General features: G+C 56.4%; 8 protein-coding genes across 8 annotated transcripts; 2 read left to right on the forward strand and 6 right to left on the reverse strand.

Moving 5' to 3' along the window:
* Positions 1 to 51: 51 nt before the first annotated feature.
* TRAVEDRAFT_53756 (MFS general substrate transporter) lies at positions 52 to 1,695 on the forward strand (the record flags this gene model as incomplete). Its single annotated transcript, XM_008046677.1, has 6 exons — positions 52 to 387; positions 445 to 608; positions 661 to 749; positions 805 to 1,035; positions 1,107 to 1,473; positions 1,536 to 1,695. 6 exons carry the CDS (start codon positions 52 to 54, stop codon positions 1,693 to 1,695), a joined length of 1,347 nt encoding a protein of 448 aa, XP_008044868.1.
* Positions 1,696 to 1,901: 206 nt separating this feature from the next.
* Positions 1,902 to 3,052, reverse strand: TRAVEDRAFT_53757 (uncharacterized protein; the record flags this gene model as incomplete). The annotated part of the gene is made up of 3 exons (XM_008046678.1): positions 1,902 to 2,233; positions 2,300 to 2,824; positions 2,890 to 3,052. 3 exons carry the CDS (start codon positions 3,050 to 3,052, stop codon positions 1,902 to 1,904), a joined length of 1,020 nt encoding a protein of 339 aa, XP_008044869.1.
* A 970-nt stretch (positions 3,053 to 4,022) lies between these two features.
* TRAVEDRAFT_75338 (uncharacterized protein) lies at positions 4,023 to 5,258 on the reverse strand (the record flags this gene model as incomplete). Its single annotated transcript, XM_008046679.1, has 3 exons — positions 4,023 to 4,513; positions 4,572 to 5,036; positions 5,099 to 5,258. 3 exons carry the CDS (start codon positions 5,256 to 5,258, stop codon positions 4,062 to 4,064), a joined length of 1,077 nt encoding a protein of 358 aa, XP_008044870.1. The 3' UTR covers positions 4,023 to 4,061.
* A 558-nt stretch (positions 5,259 to 5,816) lies between these two features.
* TRAVEDRAFT_175445 (microtubule-binding protein BIM1) lies at positions 5,817 to 6,931 on the reverse strand (the record flags this gene model as incomplete). The annotated part of the gene is made up of 6 exons (XM_008046680.1): positions 6,765 to 6,931; positions 6,587 to 6,693; positions 6,500 to 6,537; positions 6,122 to 6,440; positions 5,922 to 6,029; positions 5,817 to 5,867 (listed from the first exon to the last, which is right to left on the reverse strand). Exons 1-6 carry the CDS (start codon positions 6,883 to 6,885, stop codon positions 5,817 to 5,819), a joined length of 744 nt encoding a protein of 247 aa, XP_008044871.1. The 5' UTR covers positions 6,886 to 6,931.
* Positions 6,932 to 8,170: 1,239 nt separating this feature from the next.
* Positions 8,171 to 10,768, forward strand: TRAVEDRAFT_135955 (uncharacterized protein; the record flags this gene model as incomplete). Its single annotated transcript, XM_008046681.1, has 4 exons — positions 8,171 to 8,902; positions 9,060 to 9,319; positions 10,139 to 10,472; positions 10,565 to 10,768. 4 exons carry the CDS (start codon positions 8,171 to 8,173, stop codon positions 10,766 to 10,768), a joined length of 1,530 nt encoding a protein of 509 aa, XP_008044872.1.
* Positions 10,769 to 11,279: 511 nt separating this feature from the next.
* Positions 11,280 to 14,572, reverse strand: TRAVEDRAFT_135673 (glycosyltransferase family 2 protein; the record flags this gene model as incomplete). Its single annotated transcript, XM_008046682.1, has 17 exons — positions 11,280 to 11,338; positions 11,402 to 11,477; positions 11,632 to 11,658; position 11,721; positions 11,782 to 12,012; positions 12,090 to 12,103; positions 12,159 to 12,242; positions 12,298 to 12,456; positions 12,521 to 12,742; positions 12,796 to 12,975; positions 13,031 to 13,123; positions 13,177 to 13,230; positions 13,283 to 13,406; positions 13,462 to 13,513; positions 13,570 to 13,872; positions 13,927 to 13,981; positions 14,033 to 14,572. The coding sequence occupies 17 exons, from the start codon at positions 14,570 to 14,572 to the stop codon at positions 11,280 to 11,282; spliced, it is 2,274 nt and encodes a 757-aa protein (XP_008044873.1).
* Positions 14,573 to 15,991: 1,419 nt separating this feature from the next.
* Positions 15,992 to 19,293, reverse strand: TRAVEDRAFT_75342 (uncharacterized protein; the record flags this gene model as incomplete). Its single annotated transcript, XM_008046683.1, has 22 exons — positions 15,992 to 16,214; positions 16,278 to 16,369; positions 16,429 to 16,460; positions 16,512 to 16,564; positions 16,620 to 16,749; positions 16,807 to 16,883; positions 16,940 to 17,106; positions 17,168 to 17,402; positions 17,462 to 17,597; positions 17,655 to 17,692; positions 17,745 to 17,774; positions 17,828 to 17,972; positions 18,030 to 18,072; positions 18,129 to 18,228; positions 18,285 to 18,309; positions 18,363 to 18,423; positions 18,480 to 18,501; positions 18,563 to 18,644; positions 18,704 to 18,810; positions 18,889 to 18,926; positions 19,000 to 19,017; positions 19,068 to 19,293. The coding sequence occupies 22 exons, from the start codon at positions 19,291 to 19,293 to the stop codon at positions 16,047 to 16,049; spliced, it is 2,025 nt and encodes a 674-aa protein (XP_008044874.1). The 3' UTR covers positions 15,992 to 16,046.
* Positions 19,294 to 20,130: 837 nt separating this feature from the next.
* On the reverse strand, positions 20,131 to 23,533 carry TRAVEDRAFT_75343 (uncharacterized protein; the record flags this gene model as incomplete). Its single annotated transcript, XM_008046684.1, has 22 exons — positions 20,131 to 20,410; positions 20,474 to 20,610; positions 20,649 to 20,698; positions 20,750 to 20,802; positions 20,858 to 20,987; positions 21,045 to 21,121; positions 21,176 to 21,342; positions 21,403 to 21,637; positions 21,697 to 21,832; positions 21,890 to 21,927; positions 21,981 to 22,010; positions 22,064 to 22,208; positions 22,263 to 22,305; positions 22,363 to 22,462; positions 22,522 to 22,546; positions 22,600 to 22,660; positions 22,723 to 22,744; positions 22,799 to 22,880; positions 22,937 to 23,043; positions 23,122 to 23,159; positions 23,233 to 23,250; positions 23,305 to 23,533. The coding sequence occupies 22 exons, from the start codon at positions 23,531 to 23,533 to the stop codon at positions 20,243 to 20,245; spliced, it is 2,091 nt and encodes a 696-aa protein (XP_008044875.1). The 3' UTR covers positions 20,131 to 20,242.
* Positions 23,534 to 24,060: the final 527 nt, after the last annotated feature.

A 24,060-nucleotide genomic window follows, 5' to 3' on the forward strand; every position in this document is an offset into this window, starting at 1 on the left:
GCAGAACTCCCTCCCGAACGGACCATGCCACTCCTCTCCAGAAGCGACACCATGTCCTCAAAGACAGAAGCCCTCTCGGACAAGGAAACCACTACGGTGACGACATACGTCGATGCCGTTCCCAGCACTCCTGAAGCCAAGTCTGCCGTGGAAGACCGAAGCTCGCCGTCCGACTCCCAAGCTTCTCTGGATGTCACAGCATATCCCGACGGCGGGCTGAAGGCCTGGCTTACTGTTTTTGGAGCGGTGTTGGCTCTTTTCTGCTGCGGCCAGCTCACCGCGTTCGGCGCGTTCCAGACGTGGTACGCCCAGAACCAGCTCCGCGATCTCCCAGCGTCGACGATATCGTGGATCGGCTCGCTGCAGCTGTGGATATTGTATTTTTCGGTGAGTACTCTTACACCCTGAGGCGCAGCCGAAGACAGGCCTCACCCTACCGTCAAGGGTGGCTTCTTGGGACGCATATTCGATGCCTTCGGTCCTCGCGTCATCCTGATCCCTGGATCGATCCTGCTCGTCTTGGCCACCATGCTGACGAGCGTCTGCACGGAATACTACCAATTCCTGCTCGTGCAAGGGTTTATGACCGGACTATCTTATGGCATGCTGTAGGTGTCCAACTACTTGTCCTCTGGAGCTCCTCTCACAGCGCCATTGCAGATTCTATCCGACGTTTGCATCTATTTCCACACACTTTCAAAAGTATAGGGCGACCGCGGTCGGCATAGCCATCGCAGGGTCCGGTGTAGGTGAGCCGGTCCCGACCCTGCATCATCTCCGTCGATGTTCATCGGTTTGCTTCAGGGGGTGTCGTTTTCCCAGTAATGTACCGACAACTCTTCGCACAGATCGGCTTCGGCTGGGCGGTGCGCGTCTCGGGCTTCATGTGCCTGGTGCTCTGCACAATATCGTGCGCGACGATTACGAGCCGCATTCCGCCAGGGCGAAAGAACGCGAAGCTCGTCCCGAGCAGCGAGGTCATCCGCGATACGCCCTTCGTGCTGCTCGTCGCGGGCTGCTTCTTTGTCAACTTTGGTAAGTCGACGCCCAAGCGCAGTTCCCCTATGGGCAGTGGGCCCCAGACTGACCACGACCTCCCTATGCAGCCCTCTTCATCCCGTTCGTCTACCTATCCAACTATTCCATATACCGGGGCGTGTCCTCCGGTACCTCGTTCTACATCATCTCGGCCATGAACGCAGGAAGCATCTTCGGACGCATTCTACCGCCTTTCCTCGCCGACACCGTCGGACGCTTCAACATTGTCGTCCCGAGCACGTTTCTCATGGGCACCTTCGCGCTTGTGTTCTGGATGTTCACCAGGTCCCTCGTCGCGATCGTGCTCTTCGCGATCGTGTATGGGTGCTTCTCCGGGGCTTTCCTGGCGATGCAGATCCCGTGTATTGCGCAGATATCGAACATCGAGGAGGTGGGGACGCGCATCGGCATCCTATACAGCGTTGCATCGTTCGGGTGAGTACATCCTTGGTCTCGGCGGTCTGAAGCCGAGTGCTGAATGTTGGTGTGTGATGCAGGGTTCTGGCCGGCAGCCCCGCAGCCGGCGCGCTTTTGAAGGCCGGAGGGGGCAGCTACACGGGCATGATCGTACTCTGCGGGATCGTCAACCTGCTTGGATCGTCGCTCCTGCTGCGATCGAAGTATGCCGTCAACCGCAATCTCCTTGCGCGTGTATGAAATCGTGCGGTATCGCAATTGGTCTGTACATTGGCTGTAGTCCTTCCACTTGGTATTTTGGTAGACCATGTACGGTAGACGTAGACTATTCAGAATCATCGAGTAATAACTCCCATATGCAATCTTTCGAGCACAGAAAAGTAGTCCATGCGAGGTATATGAACGACTAAGTCAAAAATGCACCCCGAAATTCATTATCGTAAAAATCAAAGCCTGGAAGGACCCGGAGAATACAAAGGCGGAGCTTCCGAGGGGACTTCTGACATCGTACTTTCTGGGTCTGTTCTCTGCCTCGCCCGTCCCAGCGCGTTCAACAAACCGGCTGTAACGCTCTTCCTGACCCGTGGGGGTGCTGTGCTTTCCGTAGACGGGGCAGGAGAGGGATTGTAAGTTGCAGCAACAGTGGACGCCCCACCCTGGCCCTCGAAAGCCGCTTCCGATTCCTCGACTGCCGTGGACGAACTTGCCGTTTGAGCGGATGGTCGGCGACCGGGAGCCGTGAAGGGTATGATCCTGTCCGCTTCGGACTGGTGCATATCTATATCGCGTTTCACGTTAAAGATATTACTGCCCTCAGGCCAAACCCTAGGACCAACACACGCACCAGCATCGACCAACTTCGAGTATGCCTGTCTCCTCCGCCTGACCACAAGGTATATGCCTAGCGCCATCAACCCGAGCCCCAGAACCGCCCCAAGCACCCCGCCCACAATCGGTGCCACGGACGTGCCTTGCAAATCCGATGCCGCAGCAGTTGCAGTGCCTGACGCGCTCGACGCTGAACTTGACGAAGTCGCGCTCGAAGAGACACTGGCACTCGCGGTCGCGTTCGCCTCCAGGTTCCCCGCAAGATTCTCGTATTGCTGGCTCGAGATCCGGAACTGCAGCCAGTCGAGCATGAACGGGTAGGCCTCCGTCGCACTGTCGACGACGAGTTTGAACGTGTGGTTCCCGTCCGTGAGCTGATCCTGCCAGCAGAGCGGCCTGGACGCCCAGAGTTTGATGCCGTCCTCGCTGCCGACGAGCCGTGCGGGGGTCTGTGGTGCGGGCACTTCGTCGACGTAGCAGATGATGTTTGGTTCGGGTGGGGCAACGGGCCCGATGTAGCCGTAAAGATAGATGGCAATGCCTGCACGAGATACCAACTATCAGGAATGAATTGTTAACAGAGAAATGATGGATTCGGGAGCATACCATTGAAAGTATAGGACGCGGTAGAATTGCCGTGCGGCGAGAGAGTGGTCTTCACTGGTTCCGAGCCCATCTTGCCGTTCGTCCATGTGTTGTCGTATACGATCTCAGAATCCTGCGCGTCGATTGAGACGAAGCGGTTGGCGCTCCTCCGTGCGTTCGCCATTCCGATTGGCAAGAAGCGGGCAAGGACTCGAGTGCAGGGTCAAAAAGAGCAAAGCGGTTGCAACGAGGGAAAGTCTCCATCACTGGGTCGAGGGCTGGGTATATACGTTACGAAGCGCTGATTGTTGCTCCGCAGGAGGACAAAGCGAAGCTAGCTCTTCTCACTGACATTCAGGCGAGGACGCCGCAGTGACAGCTGTGCCGTTAGTGGTGATCGTCAAACCACATACGTGATGGGCCTAGAGGCTCCCTGGTCTTTCTCCCTCTCACCGTTTGTTTAGCTGCAGCACAGCCTCGCGAGTGAGTGGAATTTTGGCAGTGCAGTGACATGATAGCGTCAACGCTCACCGGAATCAGACACCGAACAGCAGTTCCATGTGGTAGGATTGCAGAGTGCCTGCACACATACCATGACCGCGAGTAGTGCGCTCACACGGTCGACCATCTTGCTGTGCGAATCTGATCGTTACCTCGCACGTAAAGTTAAACTCGGCGGGGGTCTTCCTCATAACTTCTCAAGGCAGCCGGGAACTGCTGACCGCAATCGGAGAAGCTTCGAGCCCTTATGCACACCACAGATAATGTCTGGCAACAGAAGGACCGCGGTCAGACGGACGCAATACAAGCTGGAAAGAACTCACCTCTCTGCAATTGGGCTCCCCTTCGCGAATGCTTTGACAGGCTTGACAGGCCGCGCGATGACATAAAAGGCACGCTGGCCGGAAGATCTCCATCCGCATTTGAAAATCCGCGAAAGGGTCCTAAATGACAGTCAGCGTCGCCGGCCGCCTCGGGTTGGTGCCTCGGCTCGAGAGCAGTGCTGTGACGCGGATAGACAGCTGTGATGCGACTCAACGGGTGCAATAGGCAGTTGCACAAGAGAAGCATCGCGAGGTGTAAGGTTGCACACGATCTTGCGAAGAGACCATGTTGACTAGTCCACTGGTGATATGTTATGGTATAGCTGAAATGATTGATAGAGTAGGTGACGACTGGGAAGTGCGGGTCCGTCAACGCTCAGAATACCGTGGGGGCGCGTCTGAGGGCGTCAAGTCCTCTCTCCTGCTCGTGCGCCAACGGGTTACCTGGATCGCCGCCTGCATGATGTCGGCTATGCTTGTCCTCCGCGCTTTGCGTACAGCAAGAGTGGTTGAATCCGTCGGCCCAACCTTCTGGTACGTGTTGTGTCCAACTACGGGGTCAAGCACCGCCGCTTGTGGTACGTCGGCGGCCGCAGAAGAGGAGGCTGCTGTCGCCGTTGTGTCGGAGGACTCGGAAGGCACCGGTACAGATATCGAGAATTCGGGTGAGGGCAGGGCGGGCGCGACAGGCGTCAGTGATGAGCTCGACGCCGTGGATGGGGTATTTGAGAGATCGTAGTAGGTGCGTTTGTCCTCGACGCTGACCACACCCGTTGGTAGCGTAAGGACGAATGGTGTTACTGTCTTCGAGGATTTCCGCTCTGCAACGCCACGCCCGCGGTCAATCAAAAGTGACATACCCGCAGAGATGCGACTCACCGCCGTAGCTTCCCTCACCACCGAGAGACGTGTACGCATGCTGACGACTCCGCCTCCACCACCAAAACAGCGCGATCCCAAGGGCGACCAGCACTAACCCGCCCAACACCGCGCCCACGATCGCACCCACATTTGCCCTCCTATTCCCCTTCCCTGCGGTCCCGTCCTCTCCAGTCACCTCAAGCGTCGGAGGTGCAAGCGCAAGCCCCCAGTACTTCTTGCTCGGTTGGAACATGAATGCGTCGAGCATGAGTGGATAGTCGGCCGCCACCTCGAGCACGGTTGCGTTGATCGTGTGCATCCCGTCCGCGAGCCCCTGGCTGTCGAAGATCGCATAGAACGTCCAATCCTCCGCGGCGGGCGGCGTGACCGTGTCCGCGAGCGCGCCGTCAATCGCAAACTGCACCGTTGGAGGCGTAGTGTGGTTCGCAGGTGCGGCGAGTGCGACGACGATGATCCGTGTTCCTGTATGCAACGTCAGGTTCGGTTCTGTCCTACACCGGAGAGGGGAATGCAGTGGTACGCACCGTCGAATTCCATCGAGACCGACGCATTGGGCGTTGAGGACGTGCTGATGCTATTGCCAAAGCGAGTCTTGCGGGCCCAGCTGCCCTCATACTGCACCGCAGAGTCGCGGTCGTCGATGAGCATCAAGCGCGAGTTTGCCTCACTGTAGGGCATCGCCATCGTTCGCGAATAGTGAAACGACGGATAGAGAAAGCGCTATGAAAGAGAACGTAGGCGAGGTGTAGGGGAGGAGGATGAGAGGGAAGAGTTGCAAAGGCGTCGCTGGCGGCGACATTGCAAATAGTAGACCGCCCCGTGCCCGTTGGCCGAGCACCACCGGCGATCTTCTCTACGCGGGGCGCGACACCGCAGTTTAACAAGGAAACATCGACGATGGCGATGCAGCAGACATGCCTGGCACGGCATTCAAATGAAATAACAAATCCAGAGCGCGACCCAACCCGACATCTCAGCGCTCTGTTCTCACCTTCTCATCATGTTCCGCTAATGACGGCAAGTGGTGTCACCTCACCGCGTACTCGCCGAGGGGTGTGTGTGTGTCTGAAGACGTGTCATTGTAAGTGCGAGGACACAGCGAGGGAGGGATGGCGAGAGAAGAAAGCGACGGGTACACTAGGGGGAGGTGCGCAGGCCGAGCCCTGCAAGCATACAACAGGAAAGTGAAGCGACTAAATGGGAATATGATGGCGGGAGCGCGTATACTTGACTAGTGGTAGTTCAGAACGTTTCTTCTTCGTCTACGCCGGCCTCGGGCACCTCGAAGCCATCCTGCTGGGGGCCTCAGTTCGGGGAACGAGAGGGATGAAGAGAAAGGGGACTGACCTCGGTTGAGTATAGGATCTTCTGGATGTCGCGCAGGACTGGGTCGTCCTTCTCTTCTGCTTGCAGCACCTCCATTTGCTGTTGCACGAGGATCTCGATGTCGCGCAGCTGAATCCGAGGTCAGTAGTCTTGCACACAGGGTGGGAGTGGAGGGGGCTGGCAGTACGACGAAAGTGACGCGACGCCAAGCTAGAACTGACCTTCGCGAAGTAGAAGTCACGCTCCTTCTCCAGCCCCTCCAGATGCACGTTCATCTCCCTCAGCTGCGCCTGGAGATTCTGGAGGGCCTCGTTTGGTTGCGTAGATCCCGAGCGGTGGCCAGTGATAGGCGTGCGGCCGCCCGCTCTAGAGCCTCCTGCATGCAAGTTGCCGCCGCTTCCGCGGCTCGGGGCGAGAGGTGCAATGGTAGCGGGTGTGTCGGTGGGGACGCCACGTCGCCGTGCGACGGGGTCGTAGCCCTGACCGCCGTAGTTGGTGTCCCAGAAGCGCTTGGCCCATTGAAGGAACTCGAGGTTATCCCTGCGGATTGGGAGCAATCATGAGTGGGAGGATAAGTCAGGCGAGGACGAGCCACATACTGCATCTTGCACTTCACGAGTTTCTCCACAGGTATAGGCTAAAAGAAATAAGAAAAAGGATGCATTTGGGGTAGGGAGAGGACGGACCTTTTCAACCTTGTGAGACCTGAAGACGTTCTGGAGGATTTTGAAGTTCGCGATGAACTCGTACTCGTGCTTCGCGTTCATCTTGACGCGTGCCATAGGGACATCGCCTGTAAATTCAAGCCATATATTGACACGTTGATACCTCCCGTATGTCGGAATGAAACAAGGCAGCACTGACCGAAGATCGAGTCCATAACCTGGCAGTATGCGCCACCCGTGCCGCACTGCTCGACCTTGGTGTAGTTGATCTGCAGCAGGTCGTTGAGCCATGCCAGAAGCTCCGAGCGAGACTCTCCCATGTCGACGACGCGTGAATACGGGGTGTAAGAGGGCGGTGAGGTGGTGGATGGTGGACGATGGGTATCAAGAAGTTCCTGCCGCCTGCCGAACGCGTCCAGAACGGGCGTCTGTTAATGACGATCGGGCGCTTACAGATGCATTGTTTCCCGCTAACCGAGCCACACAACTTGTCCTTCTCCACCACCATCCCCTCTTCATACTCTGCAGACATTCTCTGAAAGGTAGGTATTGCATGCATATCTAAACAATGGATGTCGAACTCATGATAGCTCGATAGCCCGTCTAGATTGACAATCCGCACGACGAGGACTAGAGCTGCAGCCGCCTACTCAAGCAGCGCCACTCGCAAGATTTGCAGTACTCTCGTCTCACCCTCTTCGCTCCCTCAGAGCTATACACAGATTCATACTCTTGTAAGTGTCATATGTTGTACCTCTATTGCATTTTAGACCGGCTCATGCCTGTGTTGCACACCAAAGCGTTCTGGCAAAGTAGGCGCTTACCTGTGCACATTCCAAGCGCCCAGTACCGAGCTCGAGTCTGCAGCGATATACGTAACTTGGAGGTCAGTACACAGTGGCACGCACTTCTTTTCTGGCCCGTCACCAGACGGTAAAGGATACAGAGCATACTTATACCGTCTGGCGACGAGATTCAGTCTTCTCCCGCCTGCGCATCAGCTCGGCTCCCGACTCGGAATCTGCGACGCTTCTGAGACCTCACGCGTGTTTGCGCTCTCTGTTGCCCCGCATGATGAGAGGATGCCTGGAGGAAATTCTTTCTTGCAGATAAAAGTGCGACCTAGGATTTTTGACGTGCCCTTTATCCTCTGCTTCTTTACAGCCTTTTTTCATGATGGGCATGCATTCATGGCTGGGAAGAGGGACATGCTAGCAGCGGGAGAAGAGTCTACAACATCTCCTTAGCATGTCCTCGGGCAAGTTACCGCGTTGTTCCCGTTATGTCTCTACCACCTTTTGCGACGAGTATTACCCCGTACTTCTTTCCTGAGAAAACCTAGGACATTGCTTAGTCTGAATTCCTGCAATTGACCCTACTCCAGGCAACGGCCGAAATCAATTTTAATCCCTGCACGGAAGTTTCAAATCTCCCACTGACCGAAATTCACAGGAGGATCACGCGCATACATATCATCAGCTTGAAAACAAAGTTTTACCCGCCTCTACATATACACCGCATACAACAGACCAAGTACGTCATAATAATGCTTTCACAGCCACGATGCGCTTATGCTTCGTTCAAGAGAGTTCCCTGGAAGAAATCATGGCACAATTACCACCGGAGGTGCTTAGCGCAATTGCGTCGTATGCCACCCCGGGCGACCTCCTCGTGCTCAGTCGTACGAGCAAGGGATTGCAGCGTGCAGCTGAGCCACGAATCTACGAAACCGTGATCCTCCGCGATGCGCAGAGCGTTTTCGTAGGCTGCCACGCCCTCCTCGCACGCGATGCCTATAGAGGCCCGTATGTCAAGCGCCTCTTCATCTACCAGGACGCGCAGCGAGTAACGGGACGCAACAACTTCACCAACGCCCCTCCGCAAATCTGGCTCGCGATCCAGCAAACGCTCACAAAGACCGTCAACCTCGAACGCCTCTTGCTGCATGACCCTACATGTTCGCATTCGTGGATGCTGGACCACGAGGACATCAAGTTCCAGCTGCGCGATGCGCAACTGCGTCTTCCGTGGGATGAGCCGATGGTCTCGTTCCTGCAAACGCAACACAAGCTGCTTTCCCTGTCCACCGAGGACGCGCGGGAGGACGGCCCGCTCTATCCGCTTGCGCCCAGCGCGCTGCCCGTCCTGGAGATTTACAGCGGACCGCTCCTTGTTGTGGCCGAGCTGCTCGGAAGTCCGCTCGTGCGGCTCCAGATGAAGGCGGACGACGACACCGCGCCGCTGATACCGACCATCGTCTCCGATCTGTCCAGGATCATGAAGACGCTCCGCAATCTGTGCATCCTTGGGTTGCCGGAGGAGCTCTCGCTCGAGGTCGTGCACCTCGTCTCGACCGCGGTCTTCGCACCGCACCTCCACTACTTGGGTATATTGCCGCTGCCAGGCATGCACCGCGAGGTGAGTGCCTCGACTGCTTCCGCTCCACACAAGGTTTGAGTTACGCTCTGACCACCGCCACCCGCCTAACCCTCAGTGGCACCATTTCCACCGCTGTCTGATGAAGCTTCCCGCGCTCACGCTGCTCGAGCTCGACGTGACGCACCTGCAACCACGCCCAAACGAATTGCTGCAGCGCATGATCCTCTTCGACCTCCGCATGTACTGCCCGACATTGCAGGGAGCCGTCTTCTGGATCGCCCAGCACCGCTTCCAATGGTACTGCCGCAACGGACAATGGGTGTGCAATCACCAGGGAGCGCGGTCGCAGGTGAACGACGGCCTGTGGCGCACCTAGTGCGCGAAGCCGTACATATTCCGAAGTCGCGCTCGGGCTGTGCGCATGCGGGTCGGAGGCGGGTATGATAACGGACCAAAGAGTGCGAGATGGTGCTAGTGCGGGAACGGCCGCCCAAACCAAATATCACGCTCGCGCAGGTGGGTGCGTGTGTCTCCGCGCGTGCTTTGTGGTCCGGTGCGTGTGTGCATATCTGACGCTTCATCTGGACAGACAGGCCTGGAAAGTGGGCAGCGATGTGCGCGGAGGGAACAGAGGGCTCGGGGCTCGGAGCCGTGTATTTGACTCTTGATATCAAGATAATCATAGCGTTCACCCGGTCCTTGCGTGCTTCGCGACTTCTTGCGACCCCGGAGCAGCGAGCGGCCAAGCGCCCCGAAGAAAGCAGCCCGCGCACACTCACGCGGGCGCACGCCGTGCGCTGATTTGCTTCCGCGCGGGACAGCGCCGGGGAAACCGTGCGCGCACGCTGGCGCCCGCGCGGTGCCTGCGGGGGCGTGCTCGCGGTACCCGGGAGAACGCGTCGGATCTTCCCCCGTGGGCCGTGGGCCGTAGTCCGCGGGAGTGTGCAGAGGTGCGCATGCGCCGAGGCTGACTCGCGCACCGATCCAGATATCCAGATTACAGTGGCGCCCTGGCCGGCACGCGCCGCGCGGGGACGCCTTCGCCATACGCGGGCAGAGAAGGCTGTAGTCGCAGCGCGTCTCCGGGACGCGAGGCGGCTGCGCCGTTCTCTTTATGCGCCTCATAATCTGCCCACACCGTGACGGACGGCAGTGCGTGGCGTCTTGCGTACTCGCGTCCCCGGCCATCTGCAGCGTCCTTTGTCCGTTTCATATCCCTCGCCCCCACGCGCGTGTCCCCATGTCTTCCTCGTCCGCATCCTCCTCTCGCTCCCTCGCATCCTCCCCGGCCTCTTCTCTTTCCTCCGCCTCCTCCGCGTGGACACCCACGTCCCTGCGCCTGAGCACCATGAACACCTCGGCTACGCGTCCGCCACCGGCGCACCAGCACGCCCCCGCACCGTCGACAATCGCCTCCCTGCCGAGCCTCGCGCATTCTTTGTCCTCTTTCCCCACAATGACCGTCGTCACGAATGACATGGTCCACTATTCCATGCTCGGCAGCACAAAGGGCGCAAGCGAAGCGAAGGTGAGCCCCGCATCCCTACCCCACCGCTTACGCCACCGTTTGTTCCTTCCTGTGCTGCGGGTCGCTGACGGGCGCCTCCTTTCCCCCTGCAGCTGAACTCAGCCCTGCGCAGAACGAAGCAACGACAGGATGCCGGGCCCGGTGCCAAGGTCAGTGCCTCCCATGTCGTGCTCAGCGCCGGCCGGCCGACTGAAAGCGACTCTACAGGTGTCCGCGTCGAACGCGAACCCCCGCGCGCGGTATCCCACGCCCGAGGACGACGAGCCGTTCCTCCTGATCGTTCCCAAGCGGTCTAAAGTAAGAGCACCGCGCGGGACCTCTGTCGCACGGTCAGAACTGACTGTTCGTCTGCAGGGGAAACAATCATCATGACACCGCCGAACCGCCCACACCACTCACATCCAGCGCATTATACCCCCACCGCCCCTCTCGTCGTGGCGTCATCTACCATAGCGTGGTTCCACGGCAGGCCCCGCCACTCTCACCTCTCACCACTCACCCTCGCCACCCCCCGCCCCGCTCTTCGTTCGTTTCTTGGGTCCTCGCTCTCGTCTGTTTTGCGCAACTCGAAGTCCAGCGGTCCTTGCTTATTCTTATGACACGGTTCGAAAGCGTTCGACGTAGCGTAGCATTTTAGTAATAGTAGTCAGGCAACACGGGTATCGATAGCAGAAGCAACTGTAGCACCAGTGTAAACGTAGTTCGTCATCGTTCGTAGCATCAATTCAGAGCAGTCGTCGCGAAGCAGTCCGTACAGGCAGATCCCAAGACTATGGAAGAGGCAAGGAAGAAGAAACCCGGCACACCTTATTCGCCGGCGAAGAGACGGATGAGCATGTACGTCGTCGAGCCGATGAATCGAATCACTACGGCGAAAACGGCAGTTCCCTATCAGCTATGTTCATCCCGCGACAGCGAACAGCACTTACACGCGAGACCTGCGACCGAGAACAGGATAAAGGCCATGTATCCGTTGACGGTGTTGTGCGCGCCCTTGTCGGACGCCTTGCCCGTCGCGGTGCTGCAAATCCGGGATCAGCCGCGCCCAAACACGTCTCATGTCGCGCAGCGGACGTACACGATGATGGCCGCAAGGAGCGCCTGCGATAGGGCAACCGTCAGCAAGACCGAGGGACATGGGCGGGCAAACTCCACTCACGTTCGATAGCGTCCACCACAGCAGGACCTGGTAGCCCCCGGATATGTCAGCACCGGATCACCTCATCTGTTCATAGACCTGAAACTTACACTGAAGACGGTGTTAGTCACCTCGTGGTACCCGGAGAAGGTCTGGGCGGAGAAGACTTACTTGGTTCGGAAGCTCCTGTAATAGTCCTCTTGCTGCGTCGCGGCGTCGGGCTTCGAGTCCGCCTTGGGCGGCTTCGTGGACAGCATGTGGATGGCGTCCTCGTACGCCGCGTTAATGTCCGTTTCGCCTGTCACAACCTCCACCTCCACTTCATTCTTGTTCGGCCCTGTCTTTACCACGCCGAGATCAGTCGAGACCTTGTTGTCGCCCTTGGTGCCCCACGAGACATCACTGCGGAATGCGGGGAAGCGCGAAGTTTGGTCAGCAGCCCTTGCAGGGCGGAAAACGATGACGACGATCAGACGCACTGGACGTTGGCAAACTGCAAGGGAAGTTCATCAGTATCACTCTCCGCGGACGAGCGGAAGCAAACGCACGGCATAGACGTTGAGGACCGAGATATATGAAGGCGCCATGAGCAGGTATTGGACGAACGACGTGATCATGTGCCATGGCTCGAACTACGGCCGTGATATCAGGATCAAATAGAAGGTGCAGAAGGACGCCCGAACGCACGAAAATGAGTGAGGCAAGGATGTACAGGCCGAGTGTCGCCAACAATGAGATAACGATATTCCTGAAGATCGAGTTCGTGAAGAGTGAGCTTGGAGTAAGAGGCCCATCGGTCTTGATGATGTTGTCAACCCCCTTGAAGGCCAGGAAGAACGCCACGATCTACAGGTTTCAAATGCACGTTGTTTAGTGAACCCGCGCCGCAGGCTGATAGAAGGGGTCGCACCGTCATATACACCGTGATGATCGCGAAGCCGATGAAGGCCAGAGTATAGCCCCATTTCGCGCCTTGTGGCCGATTTCCGAGCGCGAGGATATAGCACAAGATGAGCAGGCCGAGGTAGAAGTATTCCAGAATGACGTTGACGACGTGGATTCCGTTTCCGAGGTTGAATGACGGGTCCTCCAAAGATTCGCTCAGAATGGTGAACGAAATGAAGTAGTTTCCCTGCGGAACGCGTCAATACAGGCGAATTTGTCATGAAGAGCGACGTCACTTACGAGAGCGAACCAGGAAAAGAACAGGTTGAAACATTGATACAACAGTTCGACGTGGATCCAGAACTTGCGCAACCAAGAATGTGACGAGCGGTAGATGTAGTGGAACTTTACAGTACTGTGGATCGCGGCGAAGAAAGAGCCGTTCAACCACCGACGTCGCTGACTGATCAGCTCAGGGACCTAGACATATGTCAGCACAGGCCCGCGTCATGAAGCCTGAAGCGGGTACACGAACCTGGTCCGGAACATCCGTGACAGCGTAGGCAGACTTGACGTAGTGCAAGATCCACGCGCCGCCCCGCTTCGATACCAGCTCCCAGCACAAGATCTACAGCACATACATCAGGCATAACCTCGGCGAAAACGTCCGGGACGACTTACGCGGTCCTCCGCAAGGTACATGTTCGCTGTAAAGATGTCCGCACCAGCTCCGTGCTATATCATATGCTCAGCAGAGAGTACTCGTGAAGAAGACACGAGACCTTACCATCTTCTCGCCGAGGAAGTACTTCTGCAGCGGGCCTTCGCCCGTCTGGTCGTTCTGCAGTGCGATGTAGCGGTAGGCGCTGAACGCGCCAGGTAGAACGGTGATGTAGCCGAAGACGGACTCCCTTCGCGAAGAGGAAGGTCAGCGCATGAGGCTACCACCATCCCGAATCCACTCACAAAGGCTTGTCAAGAATGTTCGACATCTTGTACTCAAAGTTCTGCGCTGCCACTGCAAAAACACCGGTCAAGCCTCGGCCACATCCGCAGTTGAGAGCGGTGTCGTACCAAGGGGGTTAATCAGGTTCCGCAGATACTTGCCCTTCAGCGCGACGATTTCGCCGCACGCTCCTCCGACGTTTGAGTTGATGTCAAACGCTTTCCACAAATGGTAGATCGACGTAGGTCCGGGCATCGTGCCGACGTCCAGGAGCACACAGACGTTGGGCTGGAGAATCGGCCCGAACGCGTTAAAGAACCACCGGTGCGAGTTGATCTTTTTCTGGTTGTTCTCCTTCAGGCAGAAGATGATCTGTACCGGCATGATGCCGCGCTCTGCTCCTTCGAGCTTCATTGACGGCGTCACGGAAACTGCGCACAGCGGTCAATATCACGAGTGCAGCTCACGAAAATGGCGGACCGCACTCTGCGTGGTGTACTCATAGATATGGGCCGTCACAGGCTTCCCGTTCACTTTGTTCTAGACGCGCAGTAAGTACGAGCACGTTCGTGAGCGACATGACGGACGGACCTTGGCCACGCCTTCCTGGTACGCTCCCATGGCGGCAATAACGCTCAGCGTGCGCGAGTTGATTTTCAAACGGCCGTCGGACACGATACACACCACGACCTTCTTCCAGCCCTCCTTACCCCATGTCTTGCTCCGGTCGCGCTTACACAGGTGCGCAATGTTCTTCATGACGCCGTGCATGGTCCGGCAGAAAAGCTCCTCGTCCTCGTTGTACATCGTCATCACGATGAACAGCTCCGTCCTCCGCGGCGGGTCGTAATGCACCTGCCGCAGGGTAAACCCGTCGTCCTTGAAGTCGTTCGGATCACATGTGGCCGCAGAGTACCGCATGTGCGTGAACTCGCGGTCGTCCTTCTGTTGACACATGCTCAACAGTTTTGTTGGCACGGCCGAGTCCAGGACGAAGTTGCCGTGGAACAGTTCCACCTTCTTGATGGTCTTGTACCGACGCGGGACGCGTTGTGGAATTCTCCCATAGCGGATGTTGTTCTCCGACTTATCGTCGGATTCAACGGGGTCGTACTCACCGGGCATCGGCATAGCACCACCCGTCGGTCCGTCACGGCGCAAGAGGGGGATATCGCCAGTATCAAAGTCCTCTCCAGGCTCATCGTGGAGCTGAAATGAAGAGCCGTGGTAGGGTGACGGATGGGGAGCAAGGGGTGCGCCGAGAGGCTGCGGAGAGTTTGCTGTGTTCAGGTAATCTCCGGGATGCAGCGGAGGAGATCCTGGGTGCAGGGGAGGCGAGCCGGGGTGCATCGGGGGAGGGGAGTGGGGCTGAGGGAATCCAGGGTTGTACGAGTCGTACAAATTCGGATTGGGAGGTGAGTGCGGTGGCTGAGGAGGTTGGAAGGCATTCGACGGCTGTCCAGGAGGTGCTTGGAACGCATTGGGCCCTTGGGGGTTCATGAACGGGTCAAGATGGAGCGGTTGGTAAGACTGGTGCTCCTGCTCATAGTTGGGACTGGGGGCAGTGTTGTACCCAGTCTGAGGGTAGTTCAGGTATGGAGAGTACCCATCGTTATAGTGGCCGTGCTGGGCTTCGTCCGCCTACGCGTGGGTCAAGAAGCTGACCACAGCACGGTTCGATAGACTCAATAGGCTCACCTCTGGGTAATGAGACATCGTGGTCAAAGGACAAGATGCAGAACGCGGCGCTGCTCACTGCGGAGAATGTTGTACGAATATGTACGAATGCTGTGCTCGAACAGCGAGCGCAGTCTCGTTAGCGGCCAGCAGCGCCTCGGTCTCAGTGTACTCACCTGTGAGTACAACTGCCCCTATCCTGTGAGAACTCGTTCACGTCCGAAGCTCAGTGCGCGTGCCTTTACGCGGGCCGGTGCGAGGCCTTTCGTCTGAGATGCTGCAGGGAGGTACTCTTGGTCTGGCTGTCGTCTGAGACGTTGAACGGAGAAACCCTTGGTCTGAAGAGTCGTCAAGTGCCGTTGGTAATCTCAGAGGACTCGTCAGCAGCGGAGAAGACACGGGCAGAGCGTGGGGAGAGAACAAGACGCAGTGCCGCCTATACCGCTGCGACCACGGGCGTCTAATGTCTGACAACCGCGTGCGTCCAAAAGAGGTAATATGATTGATCGTCAAGTTCCTCCTCAGTTCTGGCTCGGTCCGAGGCGGGGAGGTGAACTAACGATACGAGAAGGACGGGGGAAAAGGCCGCAGATCCAAACTCGCGCAGAAGAAACAGTGCAGTACAAAACGAGAGGTGATCACGAAAATCCACACTCAGGAGTCAGGATTGATGCTAATAGAGCACCACTCAATCTTAGCTAGGTCAACGGACGTCCACTAGGTGAGGTGTGATAGGCTTGCGAGAATTCCTATCCTTTTTTTTTTACCGCGATAGAAGGAGAGGTGTGTTTTTGAGGTGTGAAATTTCGCGAGCAGAAACGATACAAGAAGGGATAAAGACCAATTGCACAATATTGACTATAGCTTGATCTACATATACCCTCCTGTCAGTTGACGAGAACTATGTACTTCGCACCCAACAGTACCGCTATATGATGCGGGTCCACTGCAAAAACCTCTCCAGGCGGTTCTTCGGCGTCTCATTGTCCATGTCGCGCGGCGGGACTCTGCCGCGGTAGAACACCATCTCGTCGAGCGGCGTCATCTGTGTTTGCTTGATGAGCTTGTACCCGAACGTGAGCAGCAGGAAGAATGGCTATAGACATCTGCGTCAGTGCATGCCCCGTAGAGGAGAGCAGGCGAGAGAATGCAGGCTCACCATCGGGACATAGGCCGAGAGGAACTGCGAGACCGGGTTGGCCTCTTTATCGCTATCCTTGTACGAAGGGGAATTGTCGTCTGTCGTTTCGGCTGAGAGGTATTTAGGTCAGGAAAGATTATTGTGTGTAAATATGAACCTGTGAGCCTACCTATCTTCCAGCCATTATGCACGAACACCGCCCTGTCCTCAAGTGAGCCATCATGACGTGGGTCAACGTCGAAAACAACGCACCATCCGTTCGTGAAGAGCACCAAGATACACAATGAGAACGCGTACCACGCGATCTAGAGTGGCCATAAATACTCATCCACACGCGCATCCTGGATGAAGCGTGCTCACGTATGGCTGGCCCCATTGTCGGTTCTTCTTGATCTCGTTAATTTGTGTCATCGTAGCCTCCCGGTCATCCGGCGACATCTCTGCCGAGTCTTTGCACTTCTTCTCGACGTACGTCGTGCCTTGGTGCCACCTAATGCATAAAGCCATCATTACCCGCGACGTTCGAATGCGCACACGCAGGACATACCTGATATATGTGTACAGCATTCCAGCCCACGACTGCAGAGACGCAACACTTGCGACGGCGACAAGCCATTGGAAAGCCTGGAAAAGCATTATTTAGGGCACATGCCACTCGAGCACAGCAAGATAAGACTGACCGCGTTGGCGCTGCCCGCGGTAGAGCTCAAAAACGTCAAGAGGCCGACCGACGCAGAGACGAGGACGCTAGCCAGCGGCAAGACGTAGGTCGAGCCCTTGTCGAGCGATGGGTCCGCGTCTTCCACGATGCCAAGACCGTCCTCTATCGTCGGACTCATGCGTGGCTCTAAGAGACAAACAACGTCAGGTACGTCTTCGACACCCGACAAGAGGCACTATAAACATACCCTCGACGACAGAGTCCTCATCGTCGCTGTTCGTATCGGACGCATCGGTCGTCTCGCTCTCGCTTTCGTGGACCTCTGCCACGCGTGACTGGTTGAGCCTGAACAGATGTGCTAGGAAAGAGGGCGCGTGGCCCCGCCGAGCGAGGAAGAACAGAAATCGGCTGCTGATGTAGATGTCCGACGCCGCCGCAGACCACGCAGAGATGAGAATTGATGCGTTTACAAGGTCCGGGAGCTGAGAGCGCGCTGGGTGAGCTATCATGCTGGGAAGTATAGTGGGCCCCCGCCACGTACCACCTTGTATCCGGCGAGCGTGAATGCGATCACGAACGGCGAGCGTCTGCCTGTCTGATCATCGGTGGACAGAAGCGGAGTATCGGCGGGCACGAGAAGGCCCGCACACAGCATGCCGCCGAGGTAGAATAACGTGCTAATCGTCCAGATGTGAGCATCGCGCTGTCATGATGTTTGGGGAACAGAGTCTCACATTCGAATCCACACTTTGCGCAGAGCCCGCGGAACATTCTGTGCTCACAGTCAAATTAAGTCTAATGGCCAAGTTAAGGTGGCGCATTACCCGCGTTGCATCAATGACTTCTCCCGCAGCCTGACATGCAAATGTTAATATTTATTTTGTGTGCATGAGGACAACAGACGTACTATACCAGGCACCTCAGAGCCAAAGAACGAGAAAGACGCCTGCATGAGGACAGCCCAAAATCCAAGGAATTGCCCCTTAGGTCCGTGAATACCAAGATAGGAATCCGCGAAGGGCTGCTCCTTCCATGTTCTGAACCCGATAGTCCTATGTAGAGCGAAAGTTAGCGACAAGCACTGCGTCATAACCGTATCGCAGACTCACCCTTGATGGGATGCCCCAAGGTCGATGAGCAGACCGATGAGTACTGAAAGCGCACTCCGATCAGAGCGCTGCACACCGAAAAGGGTCGAAGTGACTTACCTATGATGACGATCGTGGTCACCTTCAGACATGACAAGTAAAACTCTACCTCTCCGTAGTATCTTGAGGGGAAGCAGTTGATCGCTGTTGCAATGACTAACTGTAGGGCGATGTGACATGAACAACGGACACCACAAACCGGTACCAGATACGTACAAAGAAGCCGGACGTGATTGCAACGCTAATATTGCGCTGTTAGTGCACCGAAGGGAACTGCCTTAAAGGCTGACGTACTGAATCTTGCCCGCGATATCCCAGTATCCAATGACAACGGCCGCCGCAGTGATCTCTGCCGCTGTAAATGGGGATGCTCTCAGTCGAACTCCTTACGACACATAAATATCAGCTCACGCAGCGTGACACTCCAGTTATACTACCCAAGTTACCCGCATGAGCAAACATTGTTGTGAACAGCATCGGAGGGATACACTCACCCAAGCTGCCCATCCTAATGAGAACCCGAGTGCGGGGTCCACGTAAAGGTCGGCGAGACCCACGACTCCGCCCACATTCGGTCTGTAGTACTTGTCAGCTTCATGTCGAAGATAGCCAATATGTAACACCCAGTCTCTCACAGGTAGGCTATCATCTCTCCTATTGATACGCACAAGGAGTACACGACAGTACCCACTATCATGTATCCGAGAAACGCCCCAACCGGTCCTCCGTAGCGGATGGCATCCTGGGTACACAATGTGAGGTTAGTCCATGCAAGGTTCGGACCTAGTTTCGCTACACAGTAACATGGAATGTCACTCACTGCCGACCCGAGGAAGAGGCCTGTACCAATCACACCACCTACGCATCGATAGATACCTCTAGTAAGCTTCGGAAGCACCAATAAGTATACCTATGGGCGCAATGAACCCACCGATGGATATCATCCCGACTGTTCATAGGTTTAGCTTCGGTCCGACACGCGCGAAATGAATGACGTACTATGTTTGCGAGAAAGTTGGGGCGGCAAGTCAGACTTGATGCTCTCCCATCGTCGTTGCGAAGTGAGGATACGGTCGCGCTGCCTTTGGAACCGCTGCAAAGTCGTCCCAGCGGGCGGGGCCACAAAGCGTACTCCCGTACCAGTCGCCTGGGATGCATTAGTGCCCGTGCGAGGTCGTGCTAGTAAGGGGATCTCGTTGAGGACGCTCCGAGTTGTGTCTGGCATCGCGTCTGATATAGCGTTCTTGCAAGAGGGGGGTGAAAGAAGAATACACTCGAAAACCCCTCAAAACCTTGTACAAGGAGTTGGCCTCGGTACCGGTTAACTAGGGTTCTGTGGATGGCTGTACCAGGCTTGAACGCACTCGGAACGGAGCCAGTGACCTGCAAGGAGATAAGGGGAGCATGCAAAAGATCCTGGATCGTCGGAGGCGGCGGCGCATCGTGGCAGTGGGTCGCAGCGTGGTCGCAGCCGCCTGTCAGACGAGACGCTAAACTCCTGCTGCGCCACATAGACACATGGAATGCCAACATCGCCATATATAGCAATTGTTGTCTTTTGCCGCGCGAGCACTTGCTACTGTTACTCGTTCAACAGATTTCCAGCTGTATCTACACCTATCTGCACCGCTCTGTTCCTTGGGCTAAGCCGCTACTAGTGTAGTAGGCGATATCGGACGTGTGCACGAACCCATGTGGTCATAAGTAGACTCTTGGCTGTGCTCCCGATTCCCTCGCTGCTGCGGCTGCCGACTAAGCACTGTGACACAATGTTGACTTCGTGGAATCACTCACTCCGAACCTGTGGTCTTCGTCTGTTTAGCGGAACCAATAAGACTCGTAGATCGGGACAACACGAGGAGACGTGAGGTCGGCCGAATGACCCTGATCGGTCCCAGGAGCTGTGCTTACCATGAAACTTCATCCGCCGAACGAGGACCTACTGTACCGCGTATCTTGCTCTGCCGTGCGCCCTTCGACCTGCCCCATGCTCTCTCTGTGGATACATGGCTCCCTGGCAGTGCAACTCGACGCAGAGTCCATAGATCTCGTCCAAGCAGTCTGTGTAGAGTCCTCTCGGCGTGCTATTCCGCGCGTGCTACGTGAGTCTGCGCACCGAGCAGCCACGTCTGCCGCCTCGCGAGTCGGTCCCTCTGCCGGCGCCCTGCGTGCCGCTATATGATCCGGATCCACTGCAAGAATCTCTCCAGGCGGTTCTTCGGCTCCTCATTGCGCGGGTCAAACGGCGGGATCCTCCCGCGGTAGAATACCATCTCATCAAGCCGGGTCATCTGTGTTTGCTTGATGAGCTTGTACCCAAACGTGAGCAGCAGGAAGAATGGCTATCAAAATTGCCGTCAGTAAAAATCCCGTAAGGGTGTGCAGGCGAAAGAATGCGGGCTCACAATCGGCACATAGGCGGAGAGGAACTGTGAGATTGGGTTTGCCACTTTCTGGTCGTCGCGTGACTGTAAGGCCGGGTTGGCTTGCTGTGTAGTGTTTGTAACCGTAGCGTTTGTGGCCGTAGTGTTTGTGACCTCGGCTGAGAAGTATTCAGGTCAGACAGGGTTGCGTGTAAACATGAATCTGTGAGCCTGCCTATCTGCCAATCGGTATGCACGAACACCGCCCTGTCCTCAAGTGAGCCATCATGACATGAACCGACCTCAAAGACAGCGTACCAGGCGTTCGTGAAGAGCACCAACATGCACAACGAGAACGCGTACCACGCGAGCTATGATAGTTGTCAATATTCCACCATACGGGTATCCTGAACGAATCGTGCTCACGTATGGCTGGCCCCACTGCCGGTTCTTCTTGATTACCTCGATCTGTATCATCGCAGCCTCCCGCTCTTCCGGTGACATCTCTGCGGGGTCTTGGCACTTCTTCTCGACATACGTCGTGCCCTGGTGCCACCTACACCATAAATCCATCAGCATCCACGACATCCGCACACGTACACGCAAGGCATACCTGATATACGTGTACAGCATCCCGGCCCACGAGTGCAGAGACGCCACGCTCGTGACGGCGACGAGCCATTGGAATGTCTGCAGACCATCAGCACACATGCGGCGACCCAAGCACAGCGAGACGGGACTGACGGTATTAGCGCTGCCCGAGGCCGAGCTCAGAAACGTGAAGAGGCCCATTGACGCTGAGACGAGGACGCTGGCCAGCGGCAAGACGTAGGTCGAGCTCTTCTCGAGCGCTCGGTCCCAGTCCTCCGCACTGCCCAGGCCGTCTTCTATCGTCGGGCTCGCACGGGGTTCTAGAAAGACAAACGGAGTCAGCTACGGATCTCATGGCCTGGCAAGGAGGACCGGCGCACCTTCGACTACAGAATCCTCGTCGTCGCTATTCGCGTCAGACGCGTCGGTCGCCTCGCTCTCGCTCCCGTGGGTCTCCACCGTTCGCGGCTGGTTGAGCCGGAATAGATACGCAAGGAAAGAGGGCGCGTGGCCGCGCCGTGCGAGGAAGAACAGAAAGCGGCTGCTGATGTATATGTCCGACGCCGCCGCAGACCACGCTGATATGAGGATTGACGCATTCACGAGGTCTGGGAGCTGATAATGCGTTGTGTGGGTCATCGCGTTGAGGAGCGGAGGGGGACGGCACTACGTACCACTTTGTATCCCGCAATTTTGAATGCGATCACGAACGGTGAGCTTCTTCCTGTGCTGTCGTCTGCGGTCAGACGCGGGTCGTCAGCGGGCACGAGAAGCCCCGCGGTTAGAATGCCTCCCAAGTAAAACAGGGTACTAATGGTTTTGGGGTAAGTACCGCACTGTGATGAACATTGGAGAACGGCGCCTTACATTCGGATCCAAACCCTGCGCAGAGCACGCGGGACATTCTACGAACGCAGTCAGTATACGACCCATTACAGGGGTTAAAAAGGCACGTTACCCGCGTTGCATCGATCACTTCCCCTGCCGCCTTGTCAAAGTGTCAATAGGCGCACGGGAAACGAAGTGGGAACAAAAGCGTACTATGCCAGGTACCTCAGAGCCGAAGAACGAGAAGGACGCCTGCATGAGGACAGCCCAGAATCCAAGGAATCGCCCCTTTGCTCCTCCGATACCGAGATAGGAATGCGCGAAGGGCTGTTCCTTCCAAAATTTGAACCCAATAGTACTGTATGGCTCAAATGTCAGCCTCAAACGCATTATGGCCGCATTACAAAATCACCCTCGATCGGACGCCCCGAGGTCGATGAGCAAGCCGATGAGTACTGAAAATGTGCCCTGATTAGGGCGCCGCAACATTTACAAGGATTAAACGGACTTACTTATGATAACGATCGTGGTCACCTTCAGACATGACATGTAAAACTCGACCTCTCCGTAGTATCTGGAGGGGAAGCAGTTGATTGCGGTCGCAATGACTAGCTGGTTTACGATGGGACATTAGCGACAAATGACACAACGTAGCGATACGAAGTACGTACAAAGAAGCCGGACGTGATTGCAACGCTGACATCGCACCGTTAATGCACCGAAAGGAGCTGTACTGCAGAAGAACGTACTGTATCTTGCCATGGGTATCCCAGTATCCGATGACAACCGCCGCCGCAGTGATCTCTGCCGCTGTAGGTGAAGTGCCTCTCAGTCGAGATTCAGGAGACATGAGTTTTGAAGTCTGAACTTACGCAGTGTGATACTCCAGTTGTACTGCCATATTTTCTATATGAGCGAACGTCATAGCGAACAACGAGCGAGACTCACCCAAGCTGCCCATCCCAATGAGAACCCAAGCGCGGGGTCCACGTACAGGTCAGCGAGACCCACGACTCCGCCAACGTTCGGTCTGTAGTACTAGTCAGCTCTACGTTGCATATGACTAGGCATCGACCAGTCGCTCACAGGTAGGCGATCATCTCTCCTATCGAGACGCACAAACAGTACACGACACTGCCCACTATCAGGTATCCGAGGAACGCTCCAACCGGGCCTCCGTAGCGGATGGCATCCTGGGCACACAAGTGAAAGTTAGCTCATGCAAGGTGCGGACATCGGTTCGCTAAATGATGATACGAAAAATCACTCACTGCCGACCCGAGGAAGAGGCCAGTACCAATCACACCACCTATAAGTCAAAAGATGCATTTAGTAAGCTAAAAAAACACTGATGTATGTACTTATGGGCGCAATTAACCTACCGATGGATATCATCCCGACTTTTCATGCATTTAGCTTCCGTACGGCCCGCGAGGGCGAAACGGACGGCGTACTGTGTTTCCGAGACAGTTGAGGCGGCAAGTCAGACTTAATGCTCTCCCAACGTCGTTGCGACGTGAGGATACGGTCGCGCTGCCTCTGGAACCGCTGCAGGGTCTTCCCAGCGGGTGGGGCCACAAAGCGTACTCCCGCCGTACCAGTCGCCTGGGATGCATCGGTGCCAGTACGCGGTCGCGCTAGTAAAGGGATTTCGTTAAGGGAATTCCGAGTTGTTTCCGGCATCGTTTCCGATATCGCGTTCTTGCAAGAGGGGGGAGAAAGGAATCCGCTCGAGGGCGTGCAGAAACCCCGAGAAACCTTGTACAAGCAGCTAGCCTCGGTTACTAACCAGGTGTCCGGTAGAAGACTGTACTGCACCTGCGGGGTGCGGAGTACTCGGTCGGACGGAGCCAGTGGCCTGCAAGGAGATTAGGGGGCCCTGCAAATGATCCTGGGTGGTCGGAGGCGGCGGCGCATCGAGGCGGTAGCTGTCAGGCGAGACGCTGCTCCTCCTCATGCCCGTGCGTCTCTGGCGCCACCTAGACACATGGCATGCCTGCATCACCCATCTATGGCAAGTGTTGTCAGTGACTGCGCAAGTACCGCTTCGGAGTCCGCGACGGCCTGCACTCCTGTTCCTTGCATTGGGGAAGTTGCTGCTGGTGTTCTCGGCGATGTCGGACGTGTACACGATAGCATGTGGTCCTGAACACTTGGCTGTACTCCTGGTTCCCCCACTGCTGCGGCTGCCGACTGTCATGCCATATGCA

This window comes from Trametes versicolor (genome assembly GCF_000271585.1).
Source record: "Trametes versicolor FP-101664 SS1 unplaced genomic scaffold TRAVEscaffold_14, whole genome shotgun sequence".
Classification (NCBI taxonomy): Eukaryota; Fungi; Basidiomycota; class Agaricomycetes; order Polyporales; family Polyporaceae; genus Trametes; species Trametes versicolor.